General features: G+C 46.3%; 1 protein-coding gene across 5 annotated transcripts in view; it reads left to right on the plus strand.

The window, feature by feature from the left end:
• Window positions 1-24,189, plus strand: part of LOC111847499 (protein MTSS 2-like) — a 43,524-nt gene that overhangs the window by 12,963 nt on the left and 6,372 nt on the right. For 3 of the 5 annotated variants that reach the window (XM_023818719.2, XM_023818749.2, XM_023818767.2), the window contains exons 4-12: window positions 14,622-14,706; window positions 17,162-17,253; window positions 17,348-17,422; window positions 18,560-18,568; window positions 19,650-19,807; window positions 20,241-20,348; window positions 22,268-22,365; window positions 22,641-22,773; window positions 23,464-23,538. In XM_023818719.2, the coding sequence (XP_023674487.1) occupies window positions 14,622-14,706; window positions 17,162-17,253; window positions 17,348-17,422; window positions 18,560-18,568; window positions 19,650-19,807; window positions 20,241-20,348; window positions 22,268-22,365; window positions 22,641-22,773; window positions 23,464-23,538 (833 nt within the window). The remainder of the gene's footprint in view (window positions 1-14,621; window positions 14,707-17,161; window positions 17,254-17,347; window positions 17,423-18,559; window positions 18,569-19,649; window positions 19,808-20,240; window positions 20,349-22,267; window positions 22,366-22,640; window positions 22,774-23,463; window positions 23,539-24,189) is intronic. The other 2 variants (XM_023818729.2, XM_023818758.2) reach the window with 1 other exon arrangement.

Raw genomic sequence — 24,189 nt, forward strand, 5'->3', positions numbered from 1 at the left:
TTGTTTGGATCTTTTCCTGTTGTTTCATTCTTTTGTTTATGGGTATCATGCTTTGCATAAGTTGAATACGCGGTGCGTGTCTGTTTACATATGTGTGATTGTGGGGTTATTGAGCTGGTCCCGCTGTAACGGTGGTGACAGCCATTCACCCCTCCCCCCACCCCCGCAGCCCCGCCCTCAGTAATCAGAAAGTGTTGATGGAGACCTGGAATAACATTCCTCTTTTCATGGCATGGGGTCATGGGACTGTAGACCTCCAACCTTGCTTCTGGAATATTCGCTCCCTGTGTCATTCAGCCATGCAACGACTGTGTTTGTTGTGTTTCTTGGATGCTGTAAGTCGTTTGGTCTATGTCTGAGTGCGTTTTTATGGGGATTTGCTGGAAGGCTTACATCTGGTCATTCTGAACAAGGCTGTCGATGTCCCAAATGAAACTTCATTAACAGAAAACGTAGGTGGAGAATGAAGCATTTGAGCAGATGCCATGAGGCTAATGGCTCTTGTAGATGCCAGTGAGGTGATTTGTTGTCCTTTTATGCTTTTAGATAATGGCTGTTTTGTCTGGTTTGCTTAAAAACACAGATGTCCTCTCCTTTTAAAACATATAACTTTATTTTAGTCAAGTCCTTCTGTTTTCTGCCACTAGGGGGTATTCTCCACATCAAGGCCTGCTTACAGAAACAAGAGTAGTGATAAAACATGAGTAAGAGAAGGTTTGTGGGGCCTGTTGTCCTCTGTCTGTTTATTAAGGTCAGATCCACAAGGTTAGCTGCCTGAAAAAACACCAGCTCGTCTAGTTTCCTACACACAAAGAAGGTGCTTTGTTTCCCTGGAACCAAAGCCCAGGGGCTCAGAGGACAGCACATGATGGGACCTGGCGTGGGGTGACGCTCCTGGCTTAGGTTCGGAGGCCTCATCATTTCCATTTGTAGCGGCTTATTGCACGGTTGAGTAGATAGCTTAAACATACATGTTTGAATCATGTAGACTCTGACTACATAAACGCTTCTCCTACATTAACATTTGTTTGTTTAGCATGCACATTTAATTCAAAGCAATGTACAATTGAGAAACCAGGCTCAAACTGGAGCAACTGGGGGTTAAGGGCCTTGCTCAAGGGCCCAACAGTGACATCACTCTGCTAGCTATAGGATTTAAGCAAACAGCATTCTGATCACAGCTACAGATTCAAAAAACATTGAACAGGGATATACATGGGATGCAAAAATGGAATGCATGATCTTCAAAGGATCAAAAGCTAGTATTGAGATGAAAAGCTGTACTCTTGGATGTATGCTTGAATTTGGTGGTTAAGATTAGAAAAATCAATTGCCAGAATCACAATGGTCTGTCATCACTGCACGTCTTTGAATGCAGTACGTAGGGCTGGAATTATAGAGCAAAGCTCATAGGACTGCAATTATGGGGCACTGTCCTACTGCATTTTTAATGTTTTACTGTTGAACTGTTCAGGCTGGGCCCATTGCCCAGACCTGAATAGCCGATGGCTGAGCCACGGTGTTACAGATTTTCCCACAGCTCTGAGGAAAAGCCTGGACACTGACCAGAGAACACAGCAACTATTGTTATTGTTAGCATGTCTGTAACATCATACTCCATATATTTGTAAATGTGTAAGGGACCCACCCGGTGGACCGACAGAGCTCACCAAAAATAGGCAGTTAGAGAAGTCATCACCGTGGGCAACCAAGAGTGGTATCTTGTGCAAATGGAAGTGGGCTATTTCCCAGTGTTTCTAGACACAAGAAACAGCAATGCATTGTGGGAGACATTGGCTTAAGCTGTAGGGTGTTGGAAAAGCTGGTTCTTCGTGCTGGTAGTAGCATGAAGGTGGGGTTGCGTCATGGGAAGTTGGCCTCTACTTTTGGACCAGCTGATGCTTTTCAGGAACCCCTCTGACTGATTCTAGCATGCTCTAATTATTATTGTTATCTTGGCTGCTAAGAATAGCAGTGGGATGTCAGCTGTTAAAGCCTCACCCAGTAGGGTCCTTTTGCTGAACCTTTGCAAGGGAACTTTACCTGAATTTCTTCCAAAAAATCCAGATTTACTGATCAAGATGTACTTGATCTGTGTGATCTGATAAAAAAGGTGTCTTACTGATCAAAAGAATGCTATGACAGGCTACAGAGTGCAATAAAGGATAGATTCTTGTCTGGTTTATTAATTGAAACCTTTGGTCCTGTTCTGGAGTTCACTGTTGTGATTTGAGCTTTTGGAGGTTTGGTTGTGGTATAATGCTGATGATTCTTTTTAAAGTACTTTGGGAGAGGTAAGTGGAGATTGTGATAATGAGCTTGGAAGAAATGACAGTTATGATCAAGGTTATGGATTTGGGAGTGAGGGGTTAATGGTCCAAGTGATGAGTGATTGCCACAGACCTGGGATTTCTCTGAGATACTTGAACATGATTTGTAGGCGCTGATTGCGATCAGGGTTTGGTAGTAAGGCTTTTTTCCCATGGCACAGTGGTGATGCCAGCTTCCTGGCAATCAACTTATCTGGGATTTCTGACACCAAAATGTCTGGGTGGGGGTGGAACCTGCAGAAAAACTGAGCTGACAGCTGATAACTAAGAAGCCTCTCAATCCTGGACGGTCCTTAAGATCAATATTTCTCAATCCAGTCTTCAGGGATCCCCAGACAGTCCATAGTTTTGTTTTCTCCCAACACACCTATACCAGGTATTTGGTGTTCTTGCTTGTTTCGTTTGTTCTTGATTGTTTGTTTCAGGTGGATTGGCAGCTGGGAGGGAACAATAATGTGGAATTTCTGGGGGTCCCAGAGGACTGAGTTGAGAAACACTGCTTAAGATGATCCTTCTCCTCTCCAGTCTGCTGTTGTGTCTGGTGGCAGGGAGCCAACTCTATACTTGGCTGATGTGATTTTGACCTATCTGGCCTCTTCTGCCTCATCCTGGGTTAATGATGCGAGCCCACAAGCCCTATCGTTATTCAAAATCACAAGCTTCTACAGAAATTAATAGGGTTTCCAAGAGGCCACTCTTGATTTTGGGATCATACTTGGCCCATGAAGAGTAGGGCTTACATCTAAAGCATTCGTTTGGCTTGGTGAGCCATTGCAGATGCTCGGTCAGGGAGATGACGGTCTCATGCCGTGTTTGGAGGAACCCCATTCCCCTAATGTGATCCCCAAACCTGGCCAGCACCCTCTATGCCAACTCCCCCGTATCCACTGATTCTGCTGCTGGGAAACAGTCAGTTTTTTCTGTGGCCTGGAGTCTAGATAATACAGTGGATTTAACCCAGGATGGAAGAGACATGCATCTCATGAAGAGAGGAGGGCAGAAGGAGGAGCCTGACAAATGCTGCTGGCTCATTGGAAGTCTGGAAGTACATTGTGTCAAGCCTGGCTCCACCCAGTCATAAGGGGTGTTTCTCAATACCAACAAGGCAAAGATCATACTTGTGGTCTTGGCAAGACTGGCCTTGCTAACTTGCCTTCTAAAAATGAACTTGGGGCACAATGAATCATGGGATTGGTCTCGTTTGGTGAAGATGCAACCAATGATATACTATATTGCCAAAAGTACTGGGACACCCCATCAAATCATTGAATTCAGGTGTTCCAATCACTTCTATAGCCACAGGTATATAAAATCCAGCACCTAGGTATGCAGACTTCTTCTACAAACATTTGCAAAAGAATGGGTTTCACTCAGGAGCTCAGTGAATTCAAGAGTGGTACCGTGATATCATGAAATTTTCTCGCTGCTAAATATTCCACGATCAACAGTGGTATTATAACAAAGTGGAAGCAATTGGGAACAAGAGAAACTCAGTCACGAAATAGTAGGCTATGTAAAATCACAGAGCGGAGACCTGAGGCACACAGTGTGCAGAAGTCACTAACTGTCTGCAAAGTCAATAGCTACAGACCTCCAAACTTCATGTGGCCTTCAGATTAGCTTAAGAACAGTGCGTAGAGAACTTCATGGAATGGGTTTCCATGGCTGAGTAGCTGCATCCAAGCCTTACATCATCAAGTGCAGTGCAAAGCGTCGGATGCAGTGGTTTAAAGCATGCCGCCACTGGACTCTAGAGCAGTGGAGACATGTTCTCTGGAGTGATGAATCACGCTTCTCTGTCCGATGAACGAGTCTGGGTTTGGCAGTTACCAGGAGAACGGTATTTGCCTGACGGCATTCTGCCAAGTGTAAATTTTGGTAGAGGGGGGATTATGGTGTGGGGGTGTTTTTCAGGGGTTGGGCTTGGCCCCTTAGTTCCAGTAAAAGACACTCTTAATGCTGCAGCATTTGAAGCCATTTTGGGCAATTTTATGCTCCCAACTTTGTGGGAACAGTTTGTGGATGGTCCCTTCCTCTTCCAACATGACTGTGCACCAGTGCACAAAGCAAGAACCAGAAGGACACAGATGAGCGAGTCTGGTGAGGAGGAACTTGACTGGCCTTCACAGAACCCTGACCTCAACCGCATAGAAAGCCTTTGGGATGGATGAGATCGGACACTGCGAGCCAGACCTTTTCATCTAACATCAGTGCCTGACCTCACAAATGCTTTCCTGGAAGAATGGTCAAAAATTCCCATAAACCTTGTACACAGCCTTCCCAGATGAGTTATAGCTGCAAAGGGTGACCCAACTCCATATTGAAGCCTATGAATTAAGAATGGGATGTCCTTAAAGTTCATGTGTGTGTAAAGGCAGGTGTCCCACTTCTTTTGCCAATATACAGTATTTGACAGAATGACATCCAGGGATTTTTACCGTCCTCTGTTCTTCTGTTCTTAGTATTGGAACTGGTCTTTGGTAATAAATGATGATGAAAAACAGGTACGTGAGAACAATGGTACAGTCATGTACGCATATTGAAAAACACCCAAGCTTTCTCCTTCTTTTGTATAACTACTGTAGACTATATTTGATGCAGCAGCATTACAAACAAAACTGAAAAGGAACAGTAATCAGCCCCCCCCCCCCCCATCCAACCCGTGGGCCACCTAACACTTAAAAGCTGAAGCCAGTCCTGAAGCGTGTTTGATTGTACATGATTCTGGGAAAGAAAACACAGGGGGAGCAGGAAGGGGACTAGATAGAGAGAAGGAAGGGTGGATGGGGATAAACGAGGGTAGACATAGAAAAGGAGGAGGGAGATGTGAAGGGAGGGGGGAGGAAGCGCATGCTGATAGAAAAGAGAAATGGAGCTCGGTGACAGGGAGATTGAGGAGGAGATGAAGGGAGGGGGGGGGCTGGGGAAGGAGGAGGGGAGGCAGCAGGAGAGCGTGGAGCACAGGAGCGTGGGACAGCATGAGACAGGCAGACGGGGCAGATGAGGCAGAGTCGGGTTTCAGAGACCCAGATCCTTTTAGGGTTAAAGGAGAAACAAGCTGAGCGAGATGTTTGTCTGGGACGTGACATCGTGTCCTGCAAGTCGCACTCGGAGGGTCCCGTATCCGGAGCCGCCAGCGGCCGACGTGAAGTCAGCGTGTTTCTATTTATAACGTGGCGGCCGTCCCAGATCGGGGGAGTGGGGGGGGGGGGGGCTCCCTGGAATCAGTCTGCTGTGTAATGGCTGTTTGGAGAATAAATGTCTTCTGTGGAAGTATTTCCTTTTGTCTCCCCTCATGTAACTGGTGTAATGGGAAACACATCTGGAGTGCAGTGCTGCAGTATTTTTAGCTGCGCTCCTCTGCCAGGACGTTCCCACAGCTGTAAACATCTGACCACCGCACACTGAATGTCTGAGTACACACATTCACACGCACACTCACACTCGCACACACGCACAGACGAGTGCACGCCTGCCTGCTATCCCCCAGCGATGAGCTCTCATTTCTCACTAATTCCACTCCGACACTATGGGATTCAAACAAAGCTGGTACTGGGCAAGTCTGCCATTAATCTCTTGACTAAAACCTTCTGAATGGCTCGTCTCCCTGCCTGCTACGACCTCAGCCCTTCGAAGGTCAGACCTCCAGCTGGCTTGTGTCTGTCGACGTATCTCCGTGGTCAGTTTTGCTATGAAAATCTCTACAGGAATTACAAAAGTGTGAATTCATGAGAATTAATCGTACTATCGACGTCATGCTGTATGGCCAGAGGGGGATGATTCACGATTAACTCACCCCTCTATGACACCCTCCCTCCAGCAGTGATCCTGGTGCTCGGACCCTGTTAGTCATTATCGAGGACTGCGTGAATATTTATCGCTAGCGTTAAAATGTTTTAGATATGTTTCTTGTGGGCCCACTTCCCTAACATGGAGGGTGACAGTGGCACAAGATGTCGAAAGGCATCCGTGATGTGAGCAGGGCTGTGAATCCAACAGCTGGGCTGGTGATGACCCCCCCCCCCCCCCCACCCCCAGTGAGTCAGGTGGATTTACAAGCCACGCCATCACGAGCAGATCCAATCACGTTTCGGTTAAAAGGCTCCGCGCTCCATCTCAGTCGCCAACAGCCCGTGTCGCCATGTCGATGTGCCTGACTGTCAGCGTAATGGTATCTGGCATGATCTCAGGGTCTGGGTGTGAAATCATCCCTGATTTAAATCTTATGATATCGCTGCTTTGATTTTAATCCATTCCTTTTTTTGCACAATGGGCTTCTGCTCACGACGTTCTGAACCTGCCAGCACGACATTGTGAGCCAAGGCGGCAGTCACGATTGGGTGCGGCTCCTCAGGTTAGGACTCTGTACTCATGATTGGAAGGTTGCTAGATCTAATGGGGGCAGTGTGTGGCTCAGCAGTTTGGGATGCCGTGTCGGCGATCAGAAGGTTTTCAGTTCATATCCCAGGGTCGGCAGAGTGGTGTCACTGTTGGGCCCTCAAGGCCTTTAACCCCCAATTGCTCTAGGGACTGCCTGACCCTGATCTCTCATTTGTGTTGATTGTTGCTACTTAGTTAGGCACCATTAGTCCCGAGGCAAAATGAGCTCCCATAAGGCTTTGCAACATTCCAGTGCACCCAGAAAGTGACCACAAGTCAATCTACAGTGTAACAGTTCTGCACAAGGTGGGGACCCACTATGACATTCACAATCGTGAGTCCTAAACCCATCACCAAACAGTGTGCTGAGTCCGAAGCATTTACTGCCTGCCCTCCTGTTCCATACACTCAGGCCCTTCTGTGCCGCCATTCTCCATCAGCCTTCTGTACATAAACATAAGGAGCCCAATTCCTGGGTCAGCCTGCCTCCATGTGTAAGCATGGGGACCCATCTGTGCTAAAAAATCGCCCATGCATATATAAACCGATTCTCATAAGCTGGGCCCGGTTCTTACGTGGAAAACATTCAGCAGATGAAGAAAAATACTCACATTCCAGAATTTCTATGCTGGCATCTCGTATCTCATTTACTGAGGTGATAAATGCCAGTTTTATTGATTTCTCCTCGTGAATTCTCCCTTGTTATATTTTTACATTCCCTTATGCGCTACAAACACACATAAACAAACACGTGCACATGTACTCGCCCACACATAATCAGTGTTATGAGGCTAATTCTGGCATTTTCTTCATTTATCACTCACAGATGTGACTGATAGTGAAACGCTGCAGCCTTTACATGAACCACTGCTCCACCTGCTGACAGCAAGGGTGTAATTGCACCAATGGAAGGCTTGAGGCTCTCGTTCTGAGCGGATGCATTGGTGTCCAAGCGTGGGCCTGCCACAGAAAGCACACTCTGTCCCGGTCTGGGAAGTTTGGGCCGAATCTAAGCACCCATTTCATAGCGGTCCACTGTTGCCGTGCCAACCTGGGCCTGGGTTCCGCAGATGTGAGGCGTTGGTGGCGGTAACCCTGGAAACGCGAGCACGGTCTTTCTCAGAAGAGCCTTCATCCTGCTTTCTCCTCCATTCCTCAGTCAGCTTGTACCCCGTTCTTGCTTCTCTCTTCTGGGCAGTTCTGCCTAGTCTTCCACCTCCCTCTCGTGGCCCCCCCCGACCCCCACAGCTCTGATGATGACCAGGGTGCCTTAAGGCCATTCCCGGGGTGTAGAACTGCCCCCATCATTCCCCTCTGATGGGTGTCTGTGCCGTCTATGCAACCCAGGTGTGGGGGCGAGAGTTGAGGAGCGTCCGGCACGCTGTGTCTTCCGGACTTCCTGCGTGGTTGGTTCCCTGTGCGAGACGTGACCAGAATGTTTCAGGGCTCCTGGCCAAGTGGGACAAGGGGAAGGTCCGGAGTGTGTCAACAGAGTGTGTGTGCACTGGAAGGTGCGTATGCATGTACACACACACACTCAGCACGCACCCAGAGACACACGAAGACCAGCACACACACTGATAAACACGCTCACAGTGCTATTCAGGTTTTGGATCATGATGCTGATGAAGGTGGGCAGCAGCCCTTGAAGCTGAGCATCACCTATAAAACGCTTCCACTGAAGCTCCCCAGCTCCCCTGGGCGGGGGGCACGTTTCACATTCCTGAAGCTGCGCAGCATCAAGACTTCCTGCTAGCCTCTTAATGTTGTTCATATGATCTCCTGATGCTCCACACGCAGCTCTAACAGCTCTATCAGTGTGTGTGTGTGTGTGTGTTTGTGTATGACAGCGTGTCTGTGTGTGCATTTGAGTGATTGTGTGTGTGTTTGTGTATATGAGCGTGTGTATGTATGTGTGTGAGAGAATGCAAGCACGGTGCAGTGTGGCAAGGGCCGGACTTGTGTGTAAAAATGTGCCTGCGCATGTTTTTCTCTGACGCTCTGCGCAGTCACATGCAGACAGCTGCGGCAGGGCTTCGGGGGAGGGGGGCGGGGTTTGCTGTTTCTGCCTCTATATCCCACCGCCAGCTTTATCTCCCAGGTTGCCATGGAGACTCTGGCAGAATGGGAAGCAGTAGTGAGGTGTGGGGAGTGGGGGTGCAGAGAGGAGGGGCTCGGGCGGGGGGGGGTCTGTGTGAATGAGTCAGAGAGAGAGAGAGAAACAGAGTGCCATCCTCAACCCCACACTCGTTGCCTCAGCATCCTGCCTCCCTCTCTCCTCTCAGCTGACACCAACGCCCAGCTCTGCTTAGCCTAAAATAAAAATGTCTGATTTTAAAATAAAAATATCTGACACATCGTCTCGTAGTGTGAAAATCACAGAGCACAGGACAGGTGAAAAACCCCCCAGATGAATGAATATGGGGGTTAGAATAGTTATTAGGCTTTTGCTAATTGTCTTATTAGGTTCTTGCTTTGTCCGATAGATGCTGTGTAGCTCCTACTCTCCTACTGCTCACATTGTACCTGGGCATTCACCGGAAGGCCACCCCAGCCACACTTACGCTGAGTCGACTCCTCAATGTTTGCAATCTGCTATTTGCATCACTTGTACGTTGCTTTGTACAGAAGCAGCTGGCAAATAAAATAAAGGTGCAGGAATTACAGAAAGTAGGACAGGTAGAAACCCCCCCGATTAATAAATATAGAGGTTAGGAGGGAGAAATGAGAGACACATACCTGTAAGTCATAAAAACCTGTGATGGTCATTCACCACTGAGTGCAGAATTTAAGACAGCAATGAAGATGTTTACCGCAGAGAGAAGGGCAGCGACGAAGGGCTGAGGCCGTATAATTAACCAGAGCTCCTATTTTATGGCTCCCCCGGGGATTTTACCAGGATCTGTAAGAATTCAGGATAACTTTGCACAAACCTGCCGACATTCCTGGACATCGACCCTCCGGCCCCGTTTACAAAGGCCCAGCCCCCCCTGACCCTACAGTAGCTGCTGCATGCTGAACGGGCCAGACTTTAGCTGTCTGTCTTTTCAGTTTCTGCCCTGATGTCCAATGCAGACGACCGGCATCTAAGCCGAGCCTGAAGTCTGTCAACATCTTTGCAAAATTTACTGTCACCCTGAGCTTAACAAAACTTTTATGTCACTTTTAATTTCATTCTGTAAAACCACAAAATAAAATGTTCTTTTTTTTGCTGCAGACGTTACAGAGATTACATACCTTCCTCATGGGTGCAATGTAAAATGTGCTGCTTAGTCACTGTCACCTGCTGGTCTCTTATATGCATCGTGACGGCCTGACATCTCATTTTGCAAATGGAAGGCAGATGTTAATGGACTCACTGGTTCCCCGCAGTGCCCCTTCAGCTCAGAAACAGTACTGCAGGTGGCTATTTTCTGCTTCTTTGCTTCCCACAAAATAATGCAGGAGGCGTTTAGGATTCAGTGATGTCGTGGGTGTGCGTGACCTACTTCAGTCTTCTTTATACAGCTCAGCTGGGACTGCCATTGCGTGCGCGTGTCCCGGCCGGTCCTCATTTGTTTGGTTCGCTTCCATGGACACCGTCCATCTTCGCCTGAATGGAACTTGCTTGTTCCAGTTCTCGCCCAACACGTTTGGTGATATGCAATAACAACGCATCTTTTTTGCAGCAGTCTATATAAAAACTAGAGTGTAAAGCCACGCACAGGCTCTGCGTGGGTGTCTGTCAGAATGTTCCCACTCAAAATAAGCAGCATTTTTCTGTGCCTCTACTCCCAGACAGAATCTGTATGCGCCATGCTTTCCACCAGTAGAGGGCACTATGCTGTTGGTCACTCTGGGCAAAGGGGCTTCCTTCAGTGAAATGACTATACAATCTCTCTACTATCTTCTATCCTGTTAGTAGTAGTGTGTAGCAGACTGTCTGAGATGCTCATGTACCAACTGCATTTTATTTACGTAGCGGGTCTAATCCAAAGCAACGTACGTTTTTGAGAAAGCGGGGCCAGAAAGTCCCCGAAACAGTTTAGGAGTTAAGGGCCTCATTCAAGGGCCCCACAGTGAAACACTCTGCTGATCCTGGGATTTCAACTAGCAACTTTCCAATCTCAGGTACAGCATCCTAACCCACTGAGCCACACAAATGCAAGCTTGGACCTGAGTGTCCAAAGAGTGAGGAATGTTGTACTGAGGCCTCTCTGCACAGCCCACCCCCCCCCCTCCAAAGCCTAACCCCATCCCTACCCCTCCAATCATGTGCATATCTGGTGTTCGCAGACAGCTCTGGGCCAATGCGCCTTTGCTGGGGGGGCTTAGCATGAATTTGCCCGCTTTTCTAGTGATAAAGAGGCACCCTGCCTTTGATCTTTCCATTTATGGTGGGGACTCATCAGAGATTCGTTTAATATGGGCTAATAAATATCCCAAGCGATGCCTTGTTTCCATATATACCAGAAAATCCACTAATGTGCGACAAGGGGGAAGAGTTTGCTGCCGGAAACAGTTTGGGGGTGGATGCACCCTGGACCAGCACCAGTTTGCCTACAGAGCCAGCAGGTCAACAGAAGATGACATCAACACAGCTCTCCATAATGTGCTGATTTACCTGGATCACCAGGGCATGTATTTGTGGACTTAACACGATCATCCCCAGCAAAATGGTGACCAAAACGCTCAACCTGGGTGTCAGTCAGCACACATGCAGATGGATCCAGTACTTCCTAACAACCTGAACACAGACTGTTAGGCTGGGGACTCACCACGCCTCACCCCTGACCCTCGGCACCGGTGATCCATAGGGCTGCATACTGAGCCCTCTTCTTTATTCCCTATATACCCACGATTGTGTACCGACACACAGCACAAATAAAATCATCAAGTTTGCTGATGACACCACTGTGGTAGGACTGATATGCAATGGTGAGGAGTCTGCCTACAGGGACGAGGTCAGCAAACTGAAAGAATGGTGCCGCATCAACAGCCTGGCACTCAACACATCCAAAACGAAGAAGCTGATTATCAGCTTCAGGAAGCAGGAAGAGGAACCTGCTCCTCTATACACCGGAGGAGACATAGTGGAGAGAGTGGCCAGCTTTAAATCCCTCGGCACATACTGTACATCTCCCAGGACCTCACCTGGTCTCTCAACACGACCTCTCTGGTGAAGAAGGCACAGAAGCGGGCGGCTCTGCCTCTTACGGACACGGAGGAAGGCTGACCTGTCCAAGCAGCTGCTGATGCTGGTGTCCTGCTATCGCTGCTCTGTGGAAAGCAAACTCACCAGTGGCATCCTGCTATGGTCTGCTAGCTGACATGAAGGCCCTTCCAGGGAGTGATCAAATCAGCACAAAACAAAATGACCAACACCCAGCTACCTTCACTAGAGGACATGTACCGACCCCGATGTCTTCGACGCTACGAGAATCATCAGGGACCCATCTCACCCAGGCCACCACCTCTGCACTCTGCTGCCCTCTGGCAGACGTCACAGATCTATGAGGACGCGCACTTCCAGACTACTAAAAAGCTGCTACCTGAACACTATCAAAGAACTGAACTGTCCGAATTATCAAAGAAATAACTGTTCATTGCATCAAAGTCTTAAGTGTCCCCTCCCCGCCCTCTCTCATGTCCTTCACCGTCACCCAGGGCATCAATGAGACATAAGTGCAATATCCCAGGGACTCATTGTGATTATTGTAAATAGAACGACTTAAATACCATTTACATACTCCCACCTTGTACATACATACTGTATGCACACAGAAACACACAAAGTTTACTGGCCCGTATTGTTCATGATTTTACTTTGTATGTGTGTGTAGCTTAATATGCAGAGCTATGGTAGTGCTGTGTTGAATCTGTTTCAGGGGACACACCCAATTTTGTTGTACATTCATGCAATGTTAATAAAAAACATTCTATTCTGTTCTATTCTATTCAATGTGCCCATTTTCCCCGTGTCTTCTGATGCACTGGCTGCCAAACTAGCAAAAAGATTAGTGAGAAGTTAGTGGTAAATGTGTTTCAGCCAGATACTCGCAGATTTACACAGAATGTCAATGCGTGATTTTTTTTTTTTTTTTTGATTGGGGCAGTGATGAGCCTTTATATCCACCAGGGGACTGTTTAAATGCCATTTCTTCGTTTTTAAGTGCTGCTGTGTAAATGTTTCCAGCCAGTCCCAGTTTCCAAAGCCCGCCCAGTCATCGTAATGGACCCCGTAATGGATTATTTAGAATCTGTGTTTGTGTGTTGTGAGTGTGTTATAAACACCTTCATTAATGTTCGTAACGTGGTTGTGACTGCACGTCCCCCTGTTCCCTTACTCCCCCTGGGGCGTCACCCTGAGGATCTGTGTGTTTACACTCCCAGCTCCTGGAGTTTGGATGAGTTATTGACCGCTGCTCCTGTTAATCGTCAGGTCGTGCCGCGGTGACAGGCCAGTAAAGCCACTACTTCCCCTGATAAACTGGGGGAAACGTCTGCTGCCTCACAGCTTGTTCGCTCCTTCTCCTGGCTGTCTGGCGGGAGGGGGGATTGGGGCTTGTTAACCTTTGGGAGGGGAGCGGGGGTCACATTTGGGAGGCAGTGTCAGTGTGTGAGGGCAGGCCAGGCAGGCCAGGAGAGCTGGTATGTAATGACATAATCACCCCAGTGTTGACCAAGTCTTACTCTGAATTTTGCTACCTTTCTCTGCTACATTCATTTCTCTCTTCCTCCACTTTCACCTTTCCCCTCTCTTTCTCTCCCTCACATTTTCTCCCTTCTGTCCCCTATTCATCCTTTTATCGCTCCTCTTTACCCTGTAAAAATAGTAATTTCCCGGGTCATCCTGCGCACCGAGTGTCATGGGAAAAATCAATAAGCCGGGCGTGTGCATGAGTGCCAGGATATCGGGGGAGGGGGACAGTAAACACACCCCGGGGTCAGGGGTGCGGGGCCCCCAAACCACCTGTCTCTTTCTGGCAATGTTTGACTGTTTGGCCTGAAGCCGGGGGGGGTATGTGCGGCATGTGCATTTGACACGTACAGGAGGCGTGTCTAATAGGCCAAGGTGATGAGGTCGACATGTGTGTGCCACGCCTGTGGTGTGTATTTACTTACATGCTGCTATACAGATTTTTATTCCTAAAGCATGTTTTCATCAGGCTTATAGGTAGCCATATAGTTAAGTCCCCCAGAATGTACACGCACACGGCTGAAAGAATCTTAAACAGTGAATGTACAGCGCAATGCTCCCATTGGTGCATGTCCTGATTAGTTACAACATGAACAGAGGAATATTGGCCAGCTGGTGGGTGTCACATGATAAAAAGATTGTGTGAGATTGTGGAAATGTGTTGGGAGAGAAATGATTTAAAGCTTTTCAAGATACCTTTGTTTTTAGCGAATCACATTACTAAGTAGATTTCTTACTGGTTTACGTGTAAGTAGATTTAAATGAATCAGGAACTGTTCAGACCTCACACTGCCCCCTGCTGGTCCAACCTCAAATAGCTTCCCTGTATGAAACAATGCAGTCTACAATAGGCTTCCTCTTTGTGTCTGAGTAGAACGACTGCCTGCTCCAAAAAGGCACTTGTTTTCTTAAGTTCTTACCATTTCCTAAATAGGGTGTCTGTTTATAGGAGTCATTTCGAGGTTAGACAGAGACAAGGCCCTTCTGCAGTCCTGTCCAGGAACTTTATTTGGAGAGAAAGCAGGACTGTGTACATCTAATCCAAACGCTGCTCACTGAGCCATAAATATTTCTTCAACTTCGCTGCCTGGCAGACTCAGGGGGTGTTTGGGTGGGTCAGCAGGTTCAGATCAGAGAATAGCAGGTTTCAAGCGGGTGCCGTCGGACCGTATTCCAGTGCAAATTTCCCTGCTCGTGTTTTCCTTACGTCTCTCTCGTTTTCAACTCCCCAGGTGCCACCAGGGACATTGGATCAGCGCTGACCCGGATGTGCATGCGACACCGTAGCATCGAGGCCAAGCTTCGTCACTTCACCAAGTACGCTGTAGTTCCCCCCCCCCCGCCCACTTCCTGATCTCAGGAAAATCACAGGGTGCATGCTAGGCCTATATAATGGGGTGTGACAAAAAGTATTCCTAAGTGAATTTTGTGTCTGTGAGATACGCATTTTTAATTAATTTCAGAAATTGACTTTGGGGGCACAGATTGGCAGAAACTTATTTTTTTTATCAAAGAGGTTTACCATGTTGTCCTTCGTTAGATAGATAACTGAATAAAAGACAACACCTGCCTTTAAATATACCCAGTGAAAACTGATCAGGATCAGACAGTATCTATACATGTCGACCTCATCTTATGGATATCCAGCCTTCACTGTGGTTGATATTATGGGGTTAACAAAAACAATGTTTGAGTGTTATAAATGATAGTTGTTGTCCGTAAGGATTTTCTACCTGCTAAATAGGATTCGTATGAATAAAGTGAGTTCCCAGAATAGAGTGCAATGAGAATAGGAACTAGATCAGAGAAGTAGAGCGGACATTGGGTTTGAACGTGCGTGTGGTCTTAGCCTCACCGTGATGACACGTGTTCCCTTAACACTGTGCTCACTGGGAAAAAACTCAAACATCTCTTATGCATTATCAGTACTTAAGATGGCAAATCGAAACAGCACATTTTCTAGTGTCTTTGGAAGTACAAATGTTTTAGGACAAATTTAAGACATGTCAAGTGCCTGTTTTACAACTGCAGTCTACAGCGCCAGCGGAAAACTCCAGGAGATCTGGGAGGGAGGATGTGTTTGGAACATTCCAGAGCAGTGGGACTCCTTGGAAATTTGTATGTCCTTAGATCACGTGTAAATCCAGCACACTTTTTAGCTTTAAGATTCAAGTATTTGTGTTCTTTATTTCCTTACAGCAGTAGTTCGATATCTACAATATCATAACTAAAATAGAACTGGACCTTTTGATTAAACGGCACTGAGACAAAACACACAGGCTGCTTATAACATTACCGTTGAGTATGAGGACCCCAGTATCCCGGTGTCCCCCCACCCCTACCCCAGCCCCCACCTCCGTTAAAAGGACCTTCATGCAGCTACTGTACTGTGTGATGTGAGTGATGGACAGTAGCCCCTGTGGTTGGTGCAGAGATGGGGGCAGAGAGCTCAGTGGCCCCATGATGCAAACCCTCTCAGGTCACAGTCACTGTCCGGGACTTTGAGGTGGATGGTACCAACACCTTCATTATTTACCAGCAAAGCTGGAGATTTCAGGTCCAGAGAGTACAAATCCAGACCCAGATTTTGTTTCAACCAACCAGTTCAGTATAAAGACTCACAGTCACAGAGTAACTCAACTGTTTGTTTGAAACAAAATCTTGGTCTATATTTGTACTCTCTGTACCTGAAATCTCCACCTCTGTTTAGCAGTTACATGCTATATGTGTTCACTCACTCATGTTTCTGTGTGTCCGTGTAATTGCCTGTACATTTCTGTGTAATTCTCCGTCAATTGGGCTGGTTGTCTGTGTCGAGTATGATCATTTTGTGTAAAATGAGAAAGAGTGCCCCATAAATTTGATGACAATGAAGGAAAACTAAATGCGGGGGGTGGAGTCTTTGACTTCCTCCATTGCAATTGGTCCCGGGGATGCTAAAATGTAACCAAGGCTGCTCTCTATCTGGAAAGTTCCATAAAGAGGGGGCCAGTAAGGAGCCAAAGAGAGAATGATATAGTCGGTCAGAGTTCCTCTGGTGTGTTTACATTCCTGTGAGATAGACTAAAGCACTAGAGTCATTACAGCTTGTAGATGGATGATGCTGCTCTGTAGTTAGGTGGAAAATTTTTATATATTTTTTATTTTTCAATTCATCCATCCATCCATCCATCCATATTCTAACCACTCAGGGTTATCGGGAACCCTGGAGCCTATACCAGGCAGCATAGAGTGTTAGGCTGGGGTGCACCCTGGACAAGATGCCAATCCATCACTGGGAACATAAGTAGGGAAAAAAAGACTCTGATAGGAAAATAAGAATCTTATAAAACTTGGTGATCTTAGCCTGGAAAAAATCATGCGTTTCGTGTAGTAAATAAGAATGTCATCTGTTCACATTTCAGTGGTTTTATTTCCATGCTGCATACTATTTTACTGTATGGTACCCGTGCTTTTTCAGAGCTCTGTTACACTATTCTGAGCTGTGCGCTTACAGATCAGGATTAGACATTTCTGGAACTTCGGTAGAATCCCAGATGTTCTGATATAGTTTTAATTGCACATTCCACTTAAAGAATCCTAGTGGGAGGACCAGCAGAACATCATACCTGACTGATCCTTCCAGTGACCAACCAGTGTCCATCCCTTTCATTAGTGTGACCAACCAGTGTCCATCCCTTTCATTGGTGTGACCAACCAGTGTCCATCCCTTTCATTGGTGTGACCAACCAGTGTCCATCCCTTTCATTGCCTGCTTCTCTTTTCTCCCCAGTGCCTTGATGGAGAGCTTGATCACACCTCTTCAGGAGAGAATCGAAGATTGGAAGAAAACTGCCAACCAACTGGACAAGGACCACGCCAAAGGTGTGAGAATGAATGCCCCTCCCACCCCAATCCATCTTCAATGTCCATTTATTTGGTTTGTCTTTGCACTGATATGCCCACATCTTCTGTTTAGAATACAAGCGATCTCGGCATGAGATCAAGAAGAAGTCCTCAGACACCTTGAAACTCCAGAAGAAGGCCAAGAGAGGTACTAATACTCTTGGTGAAACTATCTGTCTGGCCAGCTACTGATATTGTATTGGGATGCCCCAACAGCTTAGAGTTCTGTGTCTAGCTTATAGTGGGGTTGGGTCAGAAGAATGCCATTCCTGTGTTTGTAATAACCTCAGTAAATATGGTTTCCTTTTGGAAAAACCACAGTATCCTTGGGGCACTGAAGAAAAAAGGATTTCAGAGTCATCCCGTTATTCTTCTGCAATGCAATTGAGAAGTGAATTTAGATCGATGGAGCTGCAGGTTTAGAGGCTGATTTCCCAAGGTCACCATGACTGGCTTCTTCTAAGGTTGAAAAATGATTTTCATTGTTCTGTAGGCCATGGATGTAGCTCTTAGCTAAAGTTTTATTCAAATCAAAGGACAGGGCTGTGCTGAAGCAAATATATTTAAAAAAAATTTCTTCAGCTATTTTTCTATATTTAATCATTTGTTCTTAGTGGTGTGCATAATTTTCAAAAATCTAGATTGCTTTTTGTAATAAAAATCTATAAAATTTATGTCATAATTTATTTCCTGTCTTTGAATTCGTGTCATATGTTCAGTCTTAATGAAGGTGTGTTGCTGTCCAAATCTAGCCTATTTTGAACCCCTCCTTTGAAGAATCAGGTGTGATACAATAGTTCCCTCTAGTGGCCATTTAATAAAATGCTCTTCATGCTGTTATATTGCTCAAAGGATTCTTTCCTTGAATGCACCTGAATATTGTCTTCTTATAAGACAAACATTGATATATTTGTGTAACAAGACTGTAATATATTAGAGAGAAAGTTATTTGGACAGATTGTCAGGTTTTTCACCGTCAGACTGATATCCCAGAATTCCCTGCTTAACAGTAAGACCGGCTCCCACAAAGGCAGTGACTTCCTCACCCAGTCTGAGGCTTTTCTCTGCTTGGATGTCGTTTTGGTTTGAATTAATAGCTGTTTTGCACTAACGTTCCTTAAGTGTTTGGCCAGGGACTGATCTCTCTGTACTAATCCTAACGCTGAGCTCTTCTTTCTCACGTTCTCTTTGTCACCTTTGCCAACCCCCCCTCCATGTCACCCCCACCCTCAACACTGCCCTCTGTCTTTTCTGCCCCTCCGTCTGGCTAATTCCCCCTTTGTAGAGCTCATGGGTACGTCTGTCGCTCCACGACCCCATCGCTAATCCTCTTCGCACATTTGTTTTGCGTTTCACTTTCACACTCCTTGTTTTCACGAGAGTGTAAGCGACACTCCTCAGGCTGGGAAACAGTCACTCTCAGGTCACATGATCTGTGACCAGGCCCGATTGTCAGGGTGACGTAACAGTAGAGAATGTACATGACAGTCCACCACTAGGGGGAGTATGTGCACACATCTGTGTGGCAGAATGCAGAAACACACAGTCCCCCATCAGTAGGGAACACAACTGGATGCTGTGCCATATTACTCAGAATAACCTCTATAGACTATTTTAATTTTTTAAGTAATAGCTGATACGTAAATGATCATTCACGCTAACTACTGGAAAAAATATTTCAGCAGTTGGGTAAAAATACTGTCATTAATGGTAACGCATGCTCATGTGAGGAACGTCCTATATCCGGCGGCCTTTAGCACCCTGCGATTCCCTGGACATTCATGCCGTCCCGGTTAAGCTGCTTGATGTGTGGCTCACCAGATCCCGCGGTGGATGGCCCACTTACTGCCATGCTGCTGTCTCGCTCGCTTTACCCCTGATCCTTCCTCACACTTCTCTGATTAGGGTTAGATCACCTGCAGACAGCATTTCCACAGTCGACATCGCTCACTTCCTGCCGGGGAATCGGCCACCTTTCGTCACTCTCCTGTGTTTGTTGTGTATGGTTAGCGATTAGCAATTAGCGACTTCCCTCGGGCCCTGACATTGATGCTGGGCTCTAGCCCACCTCGCTCCTCCTTTCCATCATGTGTATGTGTTGGTGCGTCTCATTCACTGCTTATCGATGTCAATCATCCTTCCTCTCCTCTATGCCCCGCCCCTTCCTCTCCTCTATGCCCCGCCCCTTACTCTCCCTATGTTACACCATCATTCTACTTGGGTTTTACTTCCTGCTCCCATATGCCAAACCCTCTTCCCCTTCTTCCTACCTCCTTGACTTGCCCACTTCTCTCACATCCCCTGCTCCTGCCCCCCATCCTTCTGTCCACCCTCGTCCTGCCCACCCCGCCCCCACCTCCCCCCCCCCAACGCAGGACGGGGGGACCTGCAGCCCCAGCTGGACAGTGCCATGCAGGACGTCAGTGACATGTGCCTGCTGATGGAGGAGATGGAGAAGCAGGCAGTGCGCCGCGCCCTGGTGGAGGAGAGGGGGCGCTTCTGCACCTTCATCGGCTTCCTGCAGCCCGTCGTGGTGAGAATGGCAGCGGGTGCCAGGCCAGGGGGACAGACTGTGTTATGGGAAACTGAGGAGGGAGATGATCACTTAGGAATACTTGCCTTTTATGTAAAACAGAAGGTTTATAAAAATGGTAAATGAAGAATATCAGCAAGTGGTTGTGGTTTGGAATTTGGTGGAAGGTGGTGGATAGGAAGATGGTGGATAGATAGATAGATCGATAGATCGATAGATCGATAGATAGATAGATAGATAGATAGATCACAATATTAATCATAAAGATGTACAGTACCACAACACGGATTTGAATAGTAAAAATGACATGGAGCCCATGATCAACAGTAACAAATAGTAAATGGCAATAAACAGTAACAATGCAAAGAGTGTCAGGGGAAAGTATTGCCTGGATTGTATCTTGTCTAGCCAGGACCTCTTCTGCTTTTGTCAGAATGGAGAGATCGCCATGCTGGGGGAGATCACGCATCTTCAGGCCATTATTGACGACCTGACCATGCTGACCACGGACCCCCACAAACTCCCCCCTGCCAGCGAACAGGTGCCAGCCCAGCCACCCCTGCCCTACACCCCCTACACGGTGGTCCATTCTGCCTGGAATAGTCCATTTTATTTAAGCTTCAATTATTTTTATTCATATGTTTTTAAACTATATATATATAGCAAATCCCTTTCTTCAAAGTCATTTTTGTTAATTATGGATATATTATACTACAGTCAGTCCTGCTCTTCCGCAACTCATGCGTTCCTGAAAAGTCTTGCCTTCATTAAATTCGACTGCTAAAATGCACATATCGAATGGAAAAAAAAATTGTTAGGGGAATGCAACTCCAAAACTTCAGCCAAACAAAATGAATTAATGAAGAAAAAAACAGCGATACCAGCGGCCAATAATATAATTATATGCATTTTAAATAAGAAGTAATAATACGTTAATATATTATATCGTAAACATCTCCTATGGATCTTATAAATCTCACCAGAATTGCCTAGTAACCGTTTCAACCGAACATGCCGAACTCGTCGATCGCTGAGCGTCGGTGGCAGTGAGCCACGTACAGCTGCCATGCGGCCGGGGAACAGCACAAACACTAGGGATCACGGTATGCGGCTGCAGGGCTACAGACAGTCTACAGAAACAGATGTAGGTGAACTTATTAAAAAAAGGTTGCTGTGTGTTTTTACATAATAATTTGTCACATATTTTTATATTTATAATGCGTCGATTTTCTTAGATTTGAAAACCGCTTCGACCGATTCACTGAAGAGAACCGGTTAAAAAGAACGATTCCTTCATGAATCATACCATCACTATTGTTCACTTGGAAAGTAACTACGTGTTTCTTTCTAAGACTATATCGCGTTGTAGTTGGCGTAGTGCTTTTCTCTCCAACTGAATTTCACGCAGATGAAAATGCGATTGCGTGTTGTATTGGACATGGGTACTATGTATAGGTATGTTACAAAAAAATGAGACAGTAAAATTAAGACCTGTAAATGTTTTCATCAGTGTAAAGAAACATAATTTTTGATACCAAAACCACCCCTCTATGTTCAGCATTAAGGAAGTTATGACAGTTTTAATATTCGGGGAATGGCTAATTTCCATGTATTGTCTTTGCATTAGAATAAAACAAAAGCTGTGATCAACAAAAGTGAATGTTCAATAACTTCCTTGTGGGTTGAGATAACTGAATGAAACTTTCAACACATACAGAGAAAGTTAAAGAGAATCAGATAAAACACTAAACAATTAAGTTGGATATCTATTTCTCCTTTTAATTAGCTAATTAGTGTGACGGACAAGGCTAAAGATGCAAAAACGCAGTGACCGCCATGACACTCAGTCAATCAGGCAGGCGTTCTTCGGAACGGTAAATAACTGTCTCGGATTCATTTGATTTTGATGAAACTTCACCAGTTAACAGAAAAAACAATAGAAAGAGCGTCCAATTAGCTTTTGTTATTGTCCAAAGCATAGATTTTGGTTTAGAACAGGTTGAACTTGATAAAAATTTTCGGCGCAAGCAAAAATGACCGTATGATCAAATTCGAGGCTGAAGAGGGGAATCCTAAGTATGTCATAACAAGGAATCTCGCATAAATAGCCGATCACAGACAGTGCACTGCCCATTTTACCTTGGGGTTACCCTGTGATGCACCTATACGCATAGCAGTGGCGATTGTAGAAAATGGCAGCCGGGATTCCTGTGGATTGTAACATACCTATAATGTATCTGTCACGTTAGAACAGGTTCTCTATATGAGATCACGCTTTGTACCAGGACCCTAATACCACATCTAAGCAGCGCTGCCCTAATTCTCCTCATTCTTTGGCCTCCTCACCTGTTTCCTGTTAACCTATTTTCGGATTTTCCTCAATCCCAATGGCCACTTCTTGCATGTTGAACTCTGGGATGCCTGTTGTGTGAAGGCCTCTGATTGGCTGCACTTTTCCAGGTGATTAAGGACCTGCGGGGCTCCGACTACAGCTGGTCCTACCAGACACCCCCATCCTCCCCCAGCAGCTCTGGCTCCAGGAAGAGCAGCATGTGCAGGTAAGGGGGGTGGGGGGGGTTGGTGTCACTCAGCCAGAATATATGACCTTCCCCATGTGTGTTTGTTGTGGTTTATTTGTATCTGACACTGATATCTCTCACTCATATCATTTTCATTCTTCTTTCAGTTTCATGTATCCTTATATCCTCTTGGTCTCCATCCATCTTCCATCGGCTTATCCGCTCCTGCCTGTAACACATGGCAGGATAATCAGTATCCACTGTAACTCCCTTGTATGCCAGCTAACAGACTTATCTCCTGTCGCTAACTGCAGTCTGGCCCAGCCGCCACCAGGGGGAGCCCACCGCCTCAGCAGTGTGTCTTCTCATGACTCTGGCTTCATCTCGCAGGACACCAATGTCTACTCCAAGCCACCATCGCCCATGCCCTCAGACATAACCAGCCAGGTAGGGGCCATGGTCCCGGTCGCTTTGATTTGTGTTGGACTCAAGCTTCCTCTTTCTGCCATTCGTGTGTTGAATGGCGACTAAAGGTAGGGGCATGAATGAGGCAGGGTGTAATGTGGGTTCACAGCATAGCAGGCACAGCTAATCAGCGTGTACCATTTATAAACACTGGTCATTAGCATGTACCCTCTGTAGGGACCCTGAATGCACAGGTCATTAGCATGTACCCTCTGTAGGGACCCTGAATGCACAGGTCATTAGCATGTACCCTCTGTAGGGACCCTGAATGCACAGGTCATTAGCATGTACCCTCTGTAGGGACCCTGAATGCACAGGTCATTAGCATGTACCCTCTGTAGGGACCCTGAATGCACTGGTCATTAGCATGTACCCTCTGTAGGGACCCTGAATGCACAGGTCATTAGCATGTACCCTCTGTAGGGACCCTACATGCATAGATCATCCACATGCCCCCTCTGTAGGCATCAGTCTGTAATTAGGAATGGGTACCTGAACCCTGCTTTAGGCATGACTGTTAGCTACACCTGTAGCTGCAGAGTAGACTGCATATTTAGAGCCTCTGATTCTGCCTTTCTGTGCCCCACCCACCTACGCTGCCTTTTCCCCCTCCCCATCCATCATATATTTTTGTGACCCCACCTCTCTTTGTCTTTTCCTCCATTTCTGTAGAAGTCATCGAGTTCTGCATCATCAGAGGCATCAGAGACCTGTCAGTCCATCAGCGAGTGCAGCTCCCCGACCTCGGTAACATATGGCAACACATGTGGTTACACATCATATAAAAGTACACAAATGCACCTCTGGCTTGTCCACATCATATATGTGCCAGTATAACCAGGTTGTACACATGTGGTTGTACACATCATACATAAGTACATGCAGTGCCCTCCATAATGTTTGGGACAAATCAATTTTTCCTTGATTTACCCCTCTGCTCCTCAGTCTAAAATCGTATACTGTATAACTACATAAATGCACCTGTAGCTTGTACATGTCATACATAAATGCAACTGTGACTTATAACCATCATATATAAGGACATAAAGACACCTGTGACTTTTACACATCATATATCAGTATGTAAATGCACCTGTGGCTCATATACAACATATATAGTTACATAAACAAACCTGTGGCTCGTACACATCAGATATGTGCATGAAGGTACCTACTCTCACTGTGCCACACCCTGAGACATGATCACAAAGCAATTTATATTTTCTTGGTACATCCAATAAAACAACGTGTCTTATATAATATACTGTCACTCAGTTAAAGGTAAAAAAAACACCATTACATACCTGAATTTCCTTTAAAAAGTTGCTCTGCCACAGTTACTAGATATATTGCTGTCATATGTGAGCTCATCAAGAAACTTGGGGTCTGAAGAGCAAA

The sequence above is a fragment of the Paramormyrops kingsleyae genome, chromosome 11, assembly GCF_048594095.1.
Source record: "Paramormyrops kingsleyae isolate MSU_618 chromosome 11, PKINGS_0.4, whole genome shotgun sequence".
Lineage (NCBI taxonomy): Eukaryota > Metazoa > Chordata > Actinopteri > Osteoglossiformes > Mormyridae > Paramormyrops > Paramormyrops kingsleyae.